Source organism: Scleropages formosus, chromosome 2 (assembly GCF_900964775.1).
Source record: "Scleropages formosus chromosome 2, fSclFor1.1, whole genome shotgun sequence".
In the NCBI taxonomy this organism is placed as follows: domain Eukaryota; kingdom Metazoa; phylum Chordata; class Actinopteri; order Osteoglossiformes; family Osteoglossidae; genus Scleropages; species Scleropages formosus.
This window is the reverse complement of record NC_041807.1, coordinates 14298193-14315084: the sequence shown is the minus strand read 5'-3', so window position 1 is coordinate 14315084 and position 16892 is coordinate 14298193. Positions and strand designations below refer to the sequence as shown.

The window sequence follows — 16892 nt, the reverse complement described above, 5'->3', positions numbered from 1 at the left end:
CGAACGTTTCGTTACAAGTGAAAGCAAACAGACATGGCGATCGAGCGGGCTTCCTCTTCCTCGGAACGCTTCTCACATTCTCATGACACACACATTAGTGTTCGTGACCGATCTCGAGGGGAGGCCACTTCCCGCAGCGGCTTTGCGTTCGTGCTCCCAGCTCGCCGGCTCCTGACAGCAGCCGGAGGCCCTGGCGTAGCTCCTGACAAAGGGAATAAAGGGGCTGTGTTTCTCCTAAAAGCTCTCCCATCCTCTACTGTACCGGTCACAGTTCACCGGCTGCCCCTTTGTGTCTCCCTTTCACAAACCCTTGTGCCACCCCGTCCCGGCCAGTCCATCTCATGCAGCCAGCGGGGCCGTTTAGGGCAGGGCAGTCGGGGGGAGGCTATATTATTTCATTAAGTGCTTTTCAGCAGAGGGGGATTTGGGAGAAGGAGGCAAAAACCCTCCCTCCCGACTTATGTGACAAGGTCACGACCTCAGCCAACCTCACGCCTCGCCCTCCCTGTTCCGAGGGAGCCAGTAGAACCCCAAGTTCCGGGCGGGCTAGGTCACTCCGGACGGACCTGCAAGTCACGCAGCCGGTCGGAAAGAGGGACAGGTGGATGGAGAGACGGGGAGACGGCTAGAGGGGCAAAGAGGGAGGCGGGGGCAGGGGTGCGGAAGAGGGCCGAGTAGAAAGAATTCAGCATTGTTACAGAAGGGAACCACGTTCTGTTGATCTGAACTGATCCAAGGAAACAAAAATGCATTGTTCCTCGCAGATGGAAGCGAGTGTCGCCAAGGTAACCAGATTAATCTCCCCTTTCTCTGCTGCCTCTCTTGTAGAGCGGTAATCGGTGGGCTCCTTTCACGGGAAAGCCAGCCTCAAAGCCAGGGCTCCAACTAGCCTCCTAATTAGCTGCAATTACAATGAAGACAACATGATGAGATAATAGAAATTTGCAAAATAATGACATACCACGGCAAAATATTCCTCCTCCTAAGCACCATTTTTTTCCAGTACCACAATGAGCCGGGCCCTTCTAAAGCGGCGCTGAAAAATGGTGCTGCATTATGTCTCACAGACCAGCATTGTCTGCCTTCTGTCTCCCTCAATCAACAGCCCATTGTCTGCCATCTTAAATAAAAATGACTCAAATACAGGCCACATAATGATCCTCCTCACACTAATGCATATAGAGCAGGGCACAGAACACATCAAACACACAGGACAGAAGCGCCCCCCCCCACCACCACACCCCACCCCACCTCTGGTCCTGATGGACTAGTAGGGCCTAATACAGAGGAAAGGTAATTTACAACACAATTAAGAGGCAAGAGGGGGGCCACGGTCCCACATGCCGCCATTGGCCCCCCGTGTGCGCGCGCGCGAGCACAGTGTACCGTGTACAAGACGAATATGTGTTTGCGCACACACATATGCAGACTTAGAAGCGGGCCAAATGAGTTATGACATGTGGTCTTTGTTGTCATCGTGTGACATCGAATTAAACAGTCTTGCGAGTGTTAGGCAACATACTTCTATCACATCAAATGCGACCTGGGGAGGGGGGAAGCGGGAACAGGAAACGGAGGAGATGGGAGACCAGCCGTGGAGCGGGAAAGGGGGGAGAGGGAACCTGAGAAACTTGTTTTAAATTCCAAAAGTCGATAACTGCGTCCGTAAAACGAGGATGACGGCAGAGCGCGGCGCGACCGATTACCGCAGCGAACGGCGCTGGGCCGAGGGCACTCGCGATCCACATGCAGCGTGCAGGGCCAGCGAAGGGACCCCATTTACCTGGGAAACGGTAAAACATTTGCATGGACCAGTGCAACCACAACGGACACCCCGAGATGCCCGGCAGGCCGCGGTACGACCCCAGCGGTGACAAGTACGACCAGGTGGAGAACATTACAACAGCGGTGACCAAAGTGCAGCGAGGCTCCGCCTGCGACCAGTTCGGCCCCCGGCGCAGATCCGCAGAAATCCGGCAACGCCTACCGTTCTTCGGGCTCCCCGGTCCTCATTCGTCCTCGGTCCTGCTGTGGATGTCGGAAACCTGCGAGCGGAAGCAAAAACAAACGTTAACAAGCAGGTACTTCGACGTACGAGCGACGTCGTGGGGGATTAAGGTCCCTCCTGTCATTACACGGGGAAGGAGGGAACAAAGAGGGTGTAATGCGCACCCTTAGGAGTGTGCTGCTATTACACACATACACGCTGCACAGAGCAGGGGCAATACACGTGCACCCTTACGTATGTTTGTCCTTAGAGAGAGAGGTGGCGGCCGGTCGAGATGAAAGCCACGATCGGTGGCAGAGGAACCGTGGCAGGAGCGAGCGGCGGGAACGGAGCCGCAGGGGCGATTAGCACCAGCGCTCTGCGTCTCTAATCACTCTAATCTAGTAAGAGCCATGTCTCTCCTCACGGAGCTGCAGGTCCCGCCCGCCCGGCGAAGCTTCTCGGCGCTCGCACGCTTGGAGCCACTAGGGCAAAGCCACGGTACTTTCATGCGGCACAGGAAGTGGACTTCCAGGGCGAGGGCAGAGCCCCGGCAACCTACCGGCGGAAGCGGGGCTTCGACGAGCTCGGCTCTAGCTCCGCGCCGAAGAAGAGCTGCCCAGATGTGATTAGCGGATACTGACTAATGACCTCGTTAAGGAGGTAGCATCATTGTATACCATCCGCTTTGTCTGAGTGGGAATTTAAAAGGAAGTCGACCATAATTATTGTAATTAAGACTGTTGATTTGTTCACGCGCACATGGAAAGGGGTGGTTTTAATTAGCGATGGGATATCAAACCAGTTCCAAATCTACGGCAATAATTGGATTGGAAAACAGTGAAATGGACAGTCAAACAGACAAATGGGATCTTACAGCTTCGCCCGGTCTAATTTAATGCGCGTCAGGTTTACGCAAACATACAAAAACACACAGGCACACGCGCACACGTGTACATAGACATACACGTATTTATCTTTACACATTAATATTACATTACATTTACGTTTATGTATTTAGCAGACGCCTTTCACCAAAGCGACTTCCAAGGAGCTCTGTGTAGTGTTACCAGCCCACACACCTTATTCACTGCAGTGACTTACACTGCTAGATACACTACTTACACACACACACATACACACACTTTCTGAACTGCTTGTCCCATACGGGGTCACGGGGAACCGGAGCCTAACCCGGCAACACAGGGCGTAAGGCTGGAGGGGGAGAGGACACACCCAGGACGGGACGCCAGTCCGTCGCAAGGCACCCCAAGCGGGACTCGAACCCCAGACCCATTAGAGAGCAGGACTGTGGTCCAACCCACTGCGCCCCCTACACTACTTACAATGAGTCACTTATTCATACATCAGTGGAACACACTCTCTCTGTCACTCACACACTACGGGTGACTTAGAGTCATCAATCCACCTGAACAGCATGTCTTTGGACTGCGGGAGGAAACCCACAGAGACACGGGGAGAACATGCAAACTCCACACAGACTGAGCGGGTATAGAACCCATGTCCTCTCGCACCACCCCAATATTAACCAGCAGAGCACAGCATACGACGAACAGGTAAATGATGCATTTGTGCATTTAGTGCTAAAACACTGAAGTCCATCATATCAGCATTTACTGGAGTGGAAATGACTTCCTGTCACAAATTTGTCACAGCAAAGGATGCACAGCTCCACACACCAGCTCCGTCACGTGTGCAAGATGCGTTTGACACAGTGGCTCGATCGCTATCTAGCTGACGCCCTCTCAGTCGAAGAACCCTGGACCTTTGCGTTCTTCTTTTCTTCTTTTATTCGACTATTTGTTTGAAAGCAGAGTTCGGCCAGAGAGCGTAAATGCGAACACACGACGCGCGCGTCACCTGTGGGTCGTGTGTCTGTGGATTGATCTATGTGCTTGCTCAAATGTGTGTACGCTAATTTATACGTATGCACTTGTGTGTGTGTGTGTGTGTTTGTGCCTGGAAGAGCCCACGCTTGTGTAGGGGTGTGTGCAAGGCGAGAAGTGGCAAACCAGGGCTCTGCGATGGCAAAGCCGGGCCAAGGCAGGCCGCGCCGGAGCGGGTGAAAGGCTCTTTGTTGGCGGACGGGGATGGCCTGTGCGATAATGAGCCCCATTGTGCAGCGCGCAGGAATGCTGGGAGGTATGGTTTAAATCACTGGCCGAGACGTTGCCATTGTACAGCTCCTGAAGCCCCTTGCTGGCACGGTAGACCCCCACCCACCCCTGCCCGCCAGAATTATCATGCTCCGCCCCCACCCCGCACTTCAAGGAGGAAAACAATTAAAGTGAACCTGGGGGTAATCCACCCCCCCCAACCGACCTCAAACCTCAACCCCCCCCCCAATCCCCCACCACAGGGAGGAGCACGCGGCATGTAATAAGAAACAGGCTTTGCCATGACGCGGCCTTAATTAGAACAGACATTAACAGTGGGGCAGTGAATTAGTACTGTAACCATGCATTACCCTGATTCATTCAAACCTCATGTTGGATTAGCTACTCCAGATAAAGAACAAAAGCAGACCCCTGTGTGAATCTCTGCCCTCCGGGGCCAGGCAAAGGTCAAAGTTGAAAGAAGAGGATCTCAATCTAGTCCAGATACTCACACCCGTGCGTTTGGCACAACGTGCGGGACAAAGCCTAGGCACGCTGGAATCCTGTACCGAACACACCCACGCGCGCGCACACAAAGCGAGACTCGTCCACACAAACACGACTAGGTGCGCTCACCTCATCGGGGGTCTGAACAGAGGACGAGCACACGGTCAGCCCCATCGCAGCCACTATACAGCCACGCCGGCAAAACTGCGACGGGCACCGACACGCTTCCCTCAGCACGTCCCTTGGACGCGCACGCTGACCGGATCACGGTCGCGGCGAACATCGGTTCACCTTTGCACCGGAAGAGGCGGGGCACTTCGGTAAAACGGCGACTGAGGATTGACAGTGTTTAATTAGCGACTGCCGATGTTTCCCTCTGGAACGCACTAATTGGGGTTTAGCATGTAAATGCAATTATCTGAGAGAATGGAGCATTTCAAACTCATTTTGTGGAACCCGTTCCTCCTGCTTCAAACAGCTTGTCTTGCGCACGTAAGACAGGTACTTGAACTGTCGGGAGAACTCGCAGGCCAGGACAAAGGGAAACGGAGCACTCGGGTAATAGAGGCTTTGTCTGCACACTTATCAAATTCAACGCTTAATCAAAATCTGTTCGAATGTGTCAAATAAGTGAGATTGAAAAAGAAGTTCATAAAATTTTGGAAAAGGAGTCTTTTGAAAAGTTGACCACTCCTGCATTAGACACTACACCTTTCTGGACCCTTTCTTCAGCCAGTTTATATTGTTATTATTATTATTATTATAGAAAATGAATCGTAGTATAATTAAATACTTGAATAAGCAAACCTAAGAGTGTGAAAGTGCAGGCGAAGGTGTTCCGTGAGCGCATTTTCGTTTGAGTCAAGACTTGATCTGCAGCACTTCTCACCAACTGCAGTGCATCGGTTATCTGTTTTTCATTGACCAGCCTAGGCAGCGTTACAATAGTCATGCCTGCCAGTGACTCATGCATCATGCATCAACTTTCTCAGTGTCACAGAGTGATAAAAAGGTCTAACTTTTCAATATTACCAAGATGATAAAAATCAGTCTTTGGTGCATTACTAATATGAGGAGAAGAACATAGAGTGAAAAATAAAACGTTAGTTGTTGACCTGTGACTTAATTTGTGAGGCGAGACGGTTAAGATGTTGTATTTTTACTTCCCTTTGAATGTTTGGACTGATGACTAAAATTATAGGGACCTTCCAGAGTCCAATCTTTATCAAACCTGAAACCTCCCACTGAACCGTCACCTTCTCTGATGAGCCTTTGTAAGAAATTTCGTTGAGTTTCCCCTTGTTAAGCAGCGCCTAAACAAAGGATCATCCTCGCGGGAGGGCTATTCCACGAAGTTCGCAGTCGCTGGACAGTACCGGCACAGCGCTCAGCTACACTGGACTACACCTCTGTGCACATTTCTTCTTAAACTAGAAAGAGTCTTTTCCCCTTTAGAAACGCAAAAGCGGCCCTTCAGCAAAATCTCCGGGTTATACTTAATCGATCTCTACGCTCACGGTGTATTTTCTTCTCCACAGAAATGTTTCTATTTGTTCCAGCGTTACAGTGGCTTTTTGTTGTTGTTGTTTTTGTTTTCTCTGCTCTTCAGCTTGGTCGAAAGTGCATTAGCTACCAAACAGAGAAATGTGGCTTCGATTCTCAGTCAATACCACTCATGAGGACCGAGGCCTCGCAAGGAGCTGAGGAACAAATGTGTTTGTAAACAGCACCATGGCAACCACCTTCACGCTGATGTAGGAGCAGGACGGTCACGCAGCCGAGCGCCTCCGGGCAGCCCGACCGAGGCAGGTCACGGTACTGGTGTACACCTATAGCACTTTACTTTAGGTGCTGGGGATTCCTCTTCCGCTTGAGGGCTGGTAAAGGAACCGAGTGGCCTCCAATGGCCATGCTGTAACATTTGTTTTTGTTTTTTCCAATCAAAATCAATAATACCAACATAGCCAAATAGGCAGCTGGTAAAATAGTGGTTTAGCGCTGCTGCCTTTGGACCCAAAGGTTGCAGGTTTGAAGCCTACCTCCCGCTGTAATACCCCTGAGCAAGGTACTTACCCTAACAGTGCTCCGGTAAAATTACCCAGCTGTATAAATGGGTAAATAATTGTAATCTTAACATCGTAAGTTGCTTTGGAGAAAAGTGTCAGCTAAACGTAACATAAATGTTTATATGTCTCTCAGAAAAGATAAATAAATACACACAGACGCACACATTTTCTGAACCGCTTGTTCCATATGGGGTCGCGGGGAACCGGAGCCTACCCGGTAACACAGGGCATAAGGCCGGAGGGGGAGGGGACACACCCAGGACAGGACGCCAGTCCATCGCAAGGCACCCCAAGCGGGACTCGAACCCCAGACCCCCTGGAGAGCAGGACTGTGGTCCAACCCACTGCACCCCCTGTGATAAATAAATAAATAAAATAAAACTGCTAGGAAGGTGATTAAGAATCAGAAATATTCTGGTGAAGTTTTATGCAGCTACTTGTGTGATGAACTAACTGTACTTAAGAGTCACACATCTGCAGCTGTGTCTCTTTCTCCTAATGCAACGCACACGTTGTAATTTCTACGAGATGTACGTCGCTTGGGAGAAAAGCGTCTGATACATGAATAAATGTAAACGTAAAATGAAAAAAAATGGAAAACAATGTGATTGCCCTGGGGGGGTGCAGTGGCACAGTGGTGCAGTGGATTGGACCACAGTCCTGCTCTCCAGTGGGTGTGGGCTTCGAGTCCCACTTGGAGTGCCTTGCGATGGACTGGCGTCCCGTCCTGGGTGTGTCCCCTCCACCTCCAGCCTTATGCCCTGTGTTACCGGGTTGGCTCCGGTTCCCCGTGACCCCGTAAGGGACAAGCGGTTCTGAAACTGTGTGTGTGTGTGTGTGTGTGTGATAGCCCTGTCAGTCATCTTTGACACCGCATACGCCAGCGAGGTGGCCATCAGGTCTGACGCTCACAGATATTTCCGGTCCGGTAGGTTGAAAACAAGAGCTATCCGGTTCCATTCTTTACCGAGCTGGGTGCTGTAACTGTATCCTCTGGAAACGTAGGACCGAACGAGCCGTGTTTTCGTTATCGCTCAGACGGTGCTGAGGTGCGGGTGTTTTCGGTGCCACGGAACACACGCACACATGCTTGAATCATACAGAGAACACGGCGGAGTGAATCAGACTATCGCAAACATCAACGCAATCGCAAACACATGCAGAGAAGCACAACGAACCCTAAATAATGACATATAGATGTATGCAAACAATCACACACGCGCGCACCCAAATATAAATTAATACACTTTTCCTTTAAGTGTTATTAGAAAATAGTTTGACAGACTAAAGTACATTGAATCGCATATTCCTGTAAACATAAACAATTTGGAAGACTTCTATACACAAGCTCCGCGACGTCCGGACCCACGGAAATCCTGCACATTTATTAGCAAGAACAAGGATGCAGTGGAATTGGATGCATATATTTCTAATACACACACACACACACACACACACTCCAGAGTGAGAGCGGGGAAGGTGGAATGTATATCTTAATGGCTACAATGCATAATTCTTAACTGGGAAAACAAGCCATAAAAATTCCAGAGTGAAGCATGAAATGCACACAGTCTGCACACCCCCCCCCCCCCCCCACCCTCCACCCCCCCGACGAGCTTCTCTCTTTGTTACAAAGAATTCTATTCAGTCCTAAGAGACTTCCCTTACGAGGCAGGGGTCGACTTAATGCTCAATAGCTCTGTGGAAACAAAAGGCAGATTATTAGGTTAGAGGAAGAAGGGGGAAAAGCGTGGCACTCCGATGTGGCCGGCCCCACATCTGGTAACCATGTGTGCTGAGCGCTAATGATCGCCTTCCTCGGCGGCACCGCAATTAGCCAGGACGCTTTCCGTCCTCTTCCGCCACAGCCCTCCAGCGAGGCCGGTGACACACTGCATGCCCGCGCCGCCCGCCGCGGAGCTCGACGCCTCCTGCGCGGCGCTGCGGAAAAACATGCCTCGGACTCAAGAGCTGCTGAAAAACGGATTAATGACAGCGCACTTAAACATGTGAAGCAGTGGGTGGAATATTGTCAGACGCTCTTTGAGAAGAAACGATCTTGATGGGTTTAAGAGTATGTTGCGGACTTTGTTAAGCTACACATTACAGCGTCTCGCTAGCGACGATGTGAGCATCGTCGGCTGCCGGTGCCGAGCGGGAGCCTCTGATGCGACTTCCAAAGAGCTGCCGGTCTGCCATGTGGCGTGGAAGCCTCCGGTTTGTGGATGACCATACAGACGCCCACTTTGAAGACCGCATGGATTCACTGAAGCCTGTACGAACCCCCAGCTCACACAAAATCCCAAGCACGTGCATCCAGGCCTTTACATTTATTCATTTGGCTGGTGCGTTTCTCCAAAGCGACTTACAATTATTTACTCATTTATACAGCTGGGTAATTTTACTGGAGCAATTTAGGGTACGTACCTTGCTCAAGGCTACTACAGCCAGAGGTGGGACTGGAAGCTGTGACCTTTGGGTCCAAAGGCTGCAGCTCTTACCACTATGCCACCAGCTGCACGTAGTTTAATAGTCAGAGGCTCAAGTCCCACCTTTGGAGTGTGTATGGCACTGCTGCAGACATTCTCCAGGTACAGTATTCTATACGGTTGTTTGCTACGGAATCAGCATCAGTCCAGGTGTTGCCAGCAGACCAAATAAACTGATGAGGAATTCTGGCTCAGTCCAGGGAGTTGGGCTGGAAGGACTCTATAGATCCTCCTAGCCATCGTGGACAGTGACTCTTACCCTTGGCATACCACCCTAGCTAAGCAGAGGAGCACATTCCTCAACAGACTGGTCTTGCCGAGCTGTTCCAAGGAGCGCCATCTGAGATCCTTCCTGCCAACAGCCATTAGCCTCTATAATGAGTCCTCTCACTGTCAGAATGGCACTGACCTCTTGTTGCCAGACCGGTACCAAGCCCACAGCAATACTTTTACTTCTTTGCTATCTGCTTGACTGTCTTCTTTTTTGCACCACCCATTGTCTGCGAGCACTTCATTTGTCGCGTGTGAAATTCCTACTTCCACGGTCCTCTCACTATGCGTATGTACTCCATGCTTTTGTCTCTCGCCGCTGTAGGCTCGTGCAATTTCCTCCAGGATCAATACAGTTTTTATCCGTCTATCTCTGCGTCTAGTGCCATCTCATTGGTTGCTTTTCATTGTTAGGTACTATCATCAATCCATGCATGCTGAAAGAACACTGCATGCTGGGATCTGGAGTCTCAATGGGAGCACAAGGGATTATACAAAATAAAAGACTGGTGCTCTGTATGAGGAGACTGTCCAAGGCTGCGTGCAGGAGACAGAACTAAACACACTCAACCTATTGTCTCTGCACGCTCAACAACTGCTGAGAATGTGAGAGAAAGAGGAAATCGATACAGGGACTTGAGCCTTCAGTCTCCTCTCTCCTCCAGTGTGAGTGAACGTCCTCACAGCTGGAGGACTGAAACGCTCTCTGACAGCAATAATTGGTTCTTGAACCGCGCCCCACCATTGCGGCGGTGGCCCTCAAACTCCCTGCACACCATTTCAGGAGTCCGTCCATTCCCCAGGACTGTTCCCTTGCACGAGGGAAGGGGGTTTTTACACCTCCGGGCTGATCCTGGCCGTTTTACCTGACTGCTGGACGTGCATCCTTTAGAAACGACCGACAACGGGACACGCAACTCGACACGCGTGAGGAAACGCACCTGCGCCAGCAGTGAACATCTCGCGCCAACCGGCGCGGTCTGTTCCGAGCGCTGAGGCCGCAGCCCCCTCCGTGAAGGTTTGAAAAGGACGCCGGCATCACACGGCCCCTGTACTCCCCGTGACGCGCTGCGGGTCACGGCGGAGAGGGGAGACTTCCGGGACAGCTCTGCACACTACCTGCAGTGTTCTGTCGTCTTCTGGGAGGCTGCGAGTGACATGGATGGAGCTGCCAGCACTTCTCTCACCGGGAGCGCTCCTCTTTACATCACAATGGCCAAGGACAGACCAGCAGAGATATCGTGGTGGAAACTTAGCATTAGAAAAGCCACAATCAGCATCACCACTCAGCTTTAATTTAAAAAGCTCTTACCCGTGGCTGTGAGGGTTATTTAACTCACAAAGTCATTACAGAGCAAAGAGCCAATCGCGCCTTGAGTAGACTCACCGGACGCTCGCGCAGGTAACGTTATCAGTAGACTGGAATAGCCTCGTCAGTTATACCAGAACTAAAATCCATAGCGGTCGACAATAAATGACATTCGCCGTGTTTTTAAGTTGAACATCCCTCCCCCACCTAGTTGTGTCAACTGGTAACCCCTGTGAAAAGCCCTTCTGTACATGTTTTTTTGTATGTTTGTTTATTTGTTCCTCAGGCCTGCTGTCTCATTTAAAAAGTGACTTCTTCTAATAAGCATTTTAACGGCACCCTGGGTTCCGAACTTGCGGCCTTTCGTCAGATTTCACAGCTGCGCTCCGAGCGTAGCCCAGAAGCAATTGCACGTGTGAGACATGTGCGCGTGTCGTTTTTGTGCGCGTGCGTGTACGCATGCTTATACGTGTGTATTCCATTCGTTTACGGGTGTGTGTCGGGCAGGTGAAAGAAAGGGGACGGGATAGTAATATTTCTCTTGGCACATTAGTCCTTCGTAGGAAGCCACTTAGCGCTCAAAAGGAAACGGAGGCTGTTTCACTCCCCTTCGTAGAAAACGTCCCAACACGCACGTGTGATTTAACACACCTCGCCTGACACGTAAGAAAATTTAAAATGCCGTCATAAGCCAAAGCGTTCCGCATACCACCTGTTAATGCTTCTATCTGGTGCCTGTCCCACATCTCAGCTGTGATGTGAATCCGGGTCCTGCTCATGGACTGCAGCTGAGCAGCGTTGATCCGATGAATCTACGCGAACGCTGCGGCATTCGGACGCACGGGTGCGAGCTCCGGTCCGGCTTGTGGACCGACTCAAAGGCCACCGAGGCGGAGTGCCGATGCCACTTAATTTTCGCCAACGCGACAAAGCCGCAACCCCACAAACTTCACTTTCGTTCCAGCGCACCGTGGGCCTCCTGTGCGGAAAAAGAAAGGGAAGAGGCCTCTCCGCACTTCTGGCTTCCTTCGAACTGATGGAAACGCATCAGGTGTCCAAGAGAAGCATGAAGAAAGCCCTCCGGTCCTGCTAGACTGACACAAGAGGGGAGCAGTTCCTCGCAGGGAGCCCCGGTCCTCAGCAGTGCCAAAGAAACACAAGTTGTTTCACCATCTAGTCTCTTCTGCTGTAGATAAAACCTGAAATGAAATCTGACTGTTTGCACGTCAATGTCCTACAACAACCGGCGACTGTCTCCCCCCCCCCCCCCTTTCCCCCTGGGAGCACAAATAAGGACTGTTTTAGCCTCCAGTGTTCACAAGAAGCACTCTGGTCAAATACTTGTTCCAGGAGGGGCGCCCTGTTGCGTTCGAACACCTGCTGCGAAAACACGTCTCTCTGCGGCGTCTTCGGTTGCGTTGGGGCCCGTTGAATAATCCGAGGTACGTGAAACAAAACATAATGCAAGGCCGAGTTCACTCGAAGCAGAGCGCTCGGGAGGAATCAGAGTGCATCGCATTGACTGGTACTGGGAGACGCCGATAACTTGCTCACGCTGTAAATGTGCACATCTCACACTTACCCGCTGGGTCCAATTACAGGACAGGGCAAATTAACCTTGAACGTTCAACAGTTTGCTTGTACGGTAGACAGTGTGAGATGGGTGATTAACTCTGATTAATTACAGTTTAATTCACTGACAAAAATAATCCAGCTTGTTGTTACCTCCTCAATCTTCATTACAAGAAAACTCTTCCAATGCCTCGGCACTACACTTAAAGAAGGGGAAAAATGTATGACGTGAGCTGAAGATTCACACACACGCTTCCTGAACCGCTTGTCCCATATGGGGTCACGGGGAACCGGAGCCTACCCGGCAACTCAGGGCGTAAGACTGGATGGAGGGGGAGGGCACACCCAGGACGAGATGCCAGTCTGCCGCAAGGCACCCCAAGCAGGACTCGAACCCCAGACCCAGCGGAGAGCAGGACCCGGTCCAACCCACTGCGCCACCGCACCCTCCCGAAGATTCATACTTCTTGAAATCAATTTTTTAAAATATTAGTCCAAAGCTATCTTTTTGTACTATCATCACCTATAGACTTTCCCAAGGCTCTTTGTCTTTTTCAGAATCATATCTACGTGTCCTAAACCTCAGCGTCACTGGAAAAAGAAGACAGCTTGAATTTTCGCAGAGAAAAAGAGATGTCAACGGGCATAGGGATGTGGGTGTACCACGACGCTCTTGCACACAAGGCCTGTAATGGGACTGCAAGGAGAGCACAGCCGTCCTTTTAATTGACTCGGTTTTCTGTGTCTCTCTCACCCCTAACAGAAGGTCAACTCAGACTCTGGGATTTAACCCAGGAAAACAGCAGGAAGAGCATCCACTGGGACTTCATGTATTTCGGGGAGTGTCCAGTTGCTCGTGTTTGCCCGCGTGTGCGCTCACACGTGTGCCACATCCCCATCTCTCGGAAAGGCTTAAGCGCTGTCTCAAAGAAATGGATTGCGGTAAATCATCTCCATGTCCAGAACCCTAAGCCCTGAAGCCTGCGTGACCTTCCACTGGATGACCTTTGACATGAGCAGCATCAGGACAAAGAGCGGAGCTGCTCAGAAACAGCACTGACCTATTGATCAGTAGGCTGGACACACCAAGGATGTTAGTAAAGGTTTCTTTTACAGCATTTTTGTAGTAAATTTAACTGCAAGATAAAAATATATATAAAATACTGACATGTACACAATAATGGGTAACGCAGTCATGCAGGGAATAGCAAGAGAAGGTGTGTTCGATCCCCACTCAGTCTATGTGGAGTTTGCACGTTCTCCCCGTGTCTCTGTGGGGTTCCTCCAGGTGCTCTGGTTTCCACCCACCGTCCAGAGACGTACAGTTCAGGTAGATTGGTGACTCTAAATTGCCCTAGTGTGGAAATGGGTGAGTGTGTGTGTGAAATTGGATGGATGGATATACAATAATATAACACTTAACTTCCCCACAATCTTGGAACATGAAAAACATTGGACCAAATAAAATTAGCCGCATGGCTTTCACACATGTCCTGTCACAACAACAAAAAAAAAACAGTCAATATAACCACCCCATAATTACTCCGGTCAGATTTGTAAGGCCATTACTCATCTACATTCGTTCATTTAGTAGACACTACTCTCCAAAGTGATGCACAGGGATGACTTTGTAGTATTTAGCTGATACTTTAATCCGAGATGACTTATCTTGCTAGATATATACTATATACTATATTCTACAGTTATATACTATATACTATATATTATACTATATACTAGTCATTCTCACCTTTATACAGCAGAGCAACGTAACACAAACACACACAGTCAGAGACAAAGAAACTACGGGCAATTCAGAGTCACCAATTAACCCGAACCACATATCCTGGGACTGCGGGAGGAAACCCACGCAAAGACGAGAAAAACACGCAAATCCCACACATGCTGGGCAGGGCTCGAACCCACGTCCGATCGCACCATCCAGACAGCGTGAGACACCGATGCTATTCGCCGTTCCGCTTCTTCCCTTTACTGCTGGTACCCCATTCAGTGTAACAGAATCCCGGACATTATTAATATGGCAGAAGGTACAGAGGTGTGTTTGCACAAGCGAAGTGCGGTCCCGCAGTCGACAGCACGGACGGAACCTGGCCGTCTCTTCAGCCGAGTTTACGAAAAGGGCGGACTGCCCCGAAACAGAAGCCTGAGAGCGACTGATGTAGGAGTGGGGGGACAAGCATGGGAAGGCACAGCTGGATGAGGAGAAAAAGAGGAAGAACAAGGCAAGGCTAGGAGGGGGCTCAGCACAGGCAGCAAGGGATGAATAAAACAACTGTCCCCCCCACCGCATTGCTAACATGTGCAGTATAAACAGGAAACACAGCTGTGCTGGACTCTCCCCGGTCCCAAAATACACCGCATTCCTCTTCTCCTTAAATAATTATCCTGGATCAAATTTAGATCATCTGGACCGGTGGCGGAAGAGGGTGAGAGGTTCTTCGAAACACCCCTGTCTTCCTAGCGTATCTCGGGCTGGATAGTTGAGAATCTGGACACGCAACTGCACTGTTTTACTAATCCGGTCTTTTTTAAGTGAGGCAGCCAGAAAGGCGGCATTGTCAGCGCAGACAGCGCGGCAGAAAGGCACATACAGTACCAAATTGGGGTCGCGCCGAGACAATGGCTGTCCTTCAGCGCTCCCGCGCAGTCGCCACGGCACTATCAAACGGCCCTTTCTCTCGCGCTCCCTTTCTTCTCCCCGTCCAAGCGGGGACACAATGGACGGCCCTCCCGGCTCGGCCCGCGGGGCTCTTCCCCACCTTCTGTCTGCTTGCAACATTCCTCACGAGGCCCAAAAGCGCTTTTAATGGGGGCCGGGAGGATAAACCCCAGCAACGGCGTCGCAGGGAGGAGCCCCGCAAGGCCGGGGTTCTCAACGAGCCACTCAGCCCGCTGGCCCTCGGGGCTGAACTGGCACCTTCGCGTTTGGCGGAACGGATCGTTCGGAGCTCCGCCACATCACGGGTGAGCCAAGGGCCAGCCCGGACCTCCTCTCTCAAGGACCACATTGTTAACAGCGAAAGGTGAGCGCAGTTGTTGAGGGCAACAAGCTGGTTACTTGAAGACCTTCCCCTTCTCCACAAGCAGCTCGGTGCCCGCAGCTCGGCGCCCACGTCTCTGCGCCGGAACTGCCGCGGATGCAAACCTGCGCGCGGAGGATCTGTTGCAGATCCACGTCCGTGCTGTGTCATTTCCTGTTGAGGCGAGCGGGGAGCAGCCAGAGGCCGGAGCGAAACAGACCCCCCAGCAGCGAACCTCGCCGCAGACGAAGTACGCAACGGATGACCCCGTGAACCCCCTGCGGGCCTTCGACCGCGTCCCCCTGGTGGCTCGCGAGCACACGCACGCCCCACTCTGCAGTAATTATCGCTGCACCGGGTACCGACGGACACGACTGCCTCCGCTCCCGCCCCCCAGGGGAGCGCTCCACCACCTCTCTGATTGGGGTTAACAGTGGCCTCATCTGCATGCGGAAGCTCATTTCATTTGCCTGCATCTCTGAAAGGCATTGGAAGCCCTGCAGCAAAAGCCTGGTGTCTCAGTGGAAGGCCCCTGCCAGGATCAGCGCTGGTCAGCATCCGTTCAGAGCACATGCCGGGTTCAAAGGCCCCGTGCGTTTCCCTTGTCGTCTTCACTTAAGGCGACCCCACGCGTATCCCTTAGTTTTGCCACTTACCTGAAGAGGCACAGCTGATGCTATACGGGTACATGAGGCCATAACGGTGTCCTGCCCCATCCTTAATTCACATTTAACCAGGAGAGGACAGGGACAGCTGGTAGTGTAATGGTTAGCGCTACTGCATTTGGCCCAAAAAGTTGGCGGTTTGAATCTCAGCTCTGGCTATAGTACCCCTGAGCAAGGTACTTATCCTATACTGCTCCAGTAATGTTACCCAGCTGTATAAATGGTTAGATAATTGCAAGTTGCTTTGGAGAAAAGCATCGGCTAAATGAAGACATGTAAGAAGGACCCAAAAAGAGTGCATAGGCTGAACACCCCATGAAAGTAAGTGTAGCTGGGTAAATGTGCAGTGCATGCTGGGAGCTTTTTCCGGGTAAGGCTGCGGTGTGAATAGCGAACAATGTCACGGGGTGCTTGTCGCAAGCTCCGCTGACATATTGACACCCAAACATTACCACTGGCTTCAGCTCAGCCACACCTGCTCACTTACACAGCAAAACATCACCTTTTCGAAACGGCACAGTTGTACCCGCTAATTCGCAAAGTGAAATGTCACCATTAAAAACAGTACATGCACAGCAGCTAATCTACACAGTGACACATCATTATTAGAAACAGTGCAGCTGTACCTGCTAATTTACACAGACAGCAGCAGATCCATTAGCAGCTTCCGAGCAGGTTCTGACCCGCTCTGTTTAATGGGCCTTTCCACGGGCGGAGCAGGCCACTGGAACCCAGGGCACAGGAGAGCCACTCGCGGACGCCGGAGTCTCGGCGAAGCCCTGTCATCTATAATTCACTCCCCCGATGCCTGCGGATGCAGCTCCCCGGGGTGGGTGGGGGCAGCCACTGCGGGGACAGTGTATGAAACA

General features: G+C 51.2%; 1 protein-coding gene across 3 annotated transcripts in view; it reads right to left on the bottom strand.

Annotated features, from left to right (window-relative positions):
- sox5 (SRY-box transcription factor 5) overlaps positions 1-16892 on the bottom strand; it is a 158347-nt gene that overhangs the window by 89941 nt on the left and 51514 nt on the right. For all 3 annotated transcript variants that reach the window (XM_018747382.2, XM_018747383.2, XM_018747384.2), the window contains one exon: positions 1988-2045. In XM_018747382.2, the coding sequence (XP_018602898.1) occupies positions 1988-2013 (26 nt within the window). In that variant the 5' untranslated portion in view covers positions 2014-2045. The remainder of the gene's footprint in view (positions 1-1987; positions 2046-16892) is intronic.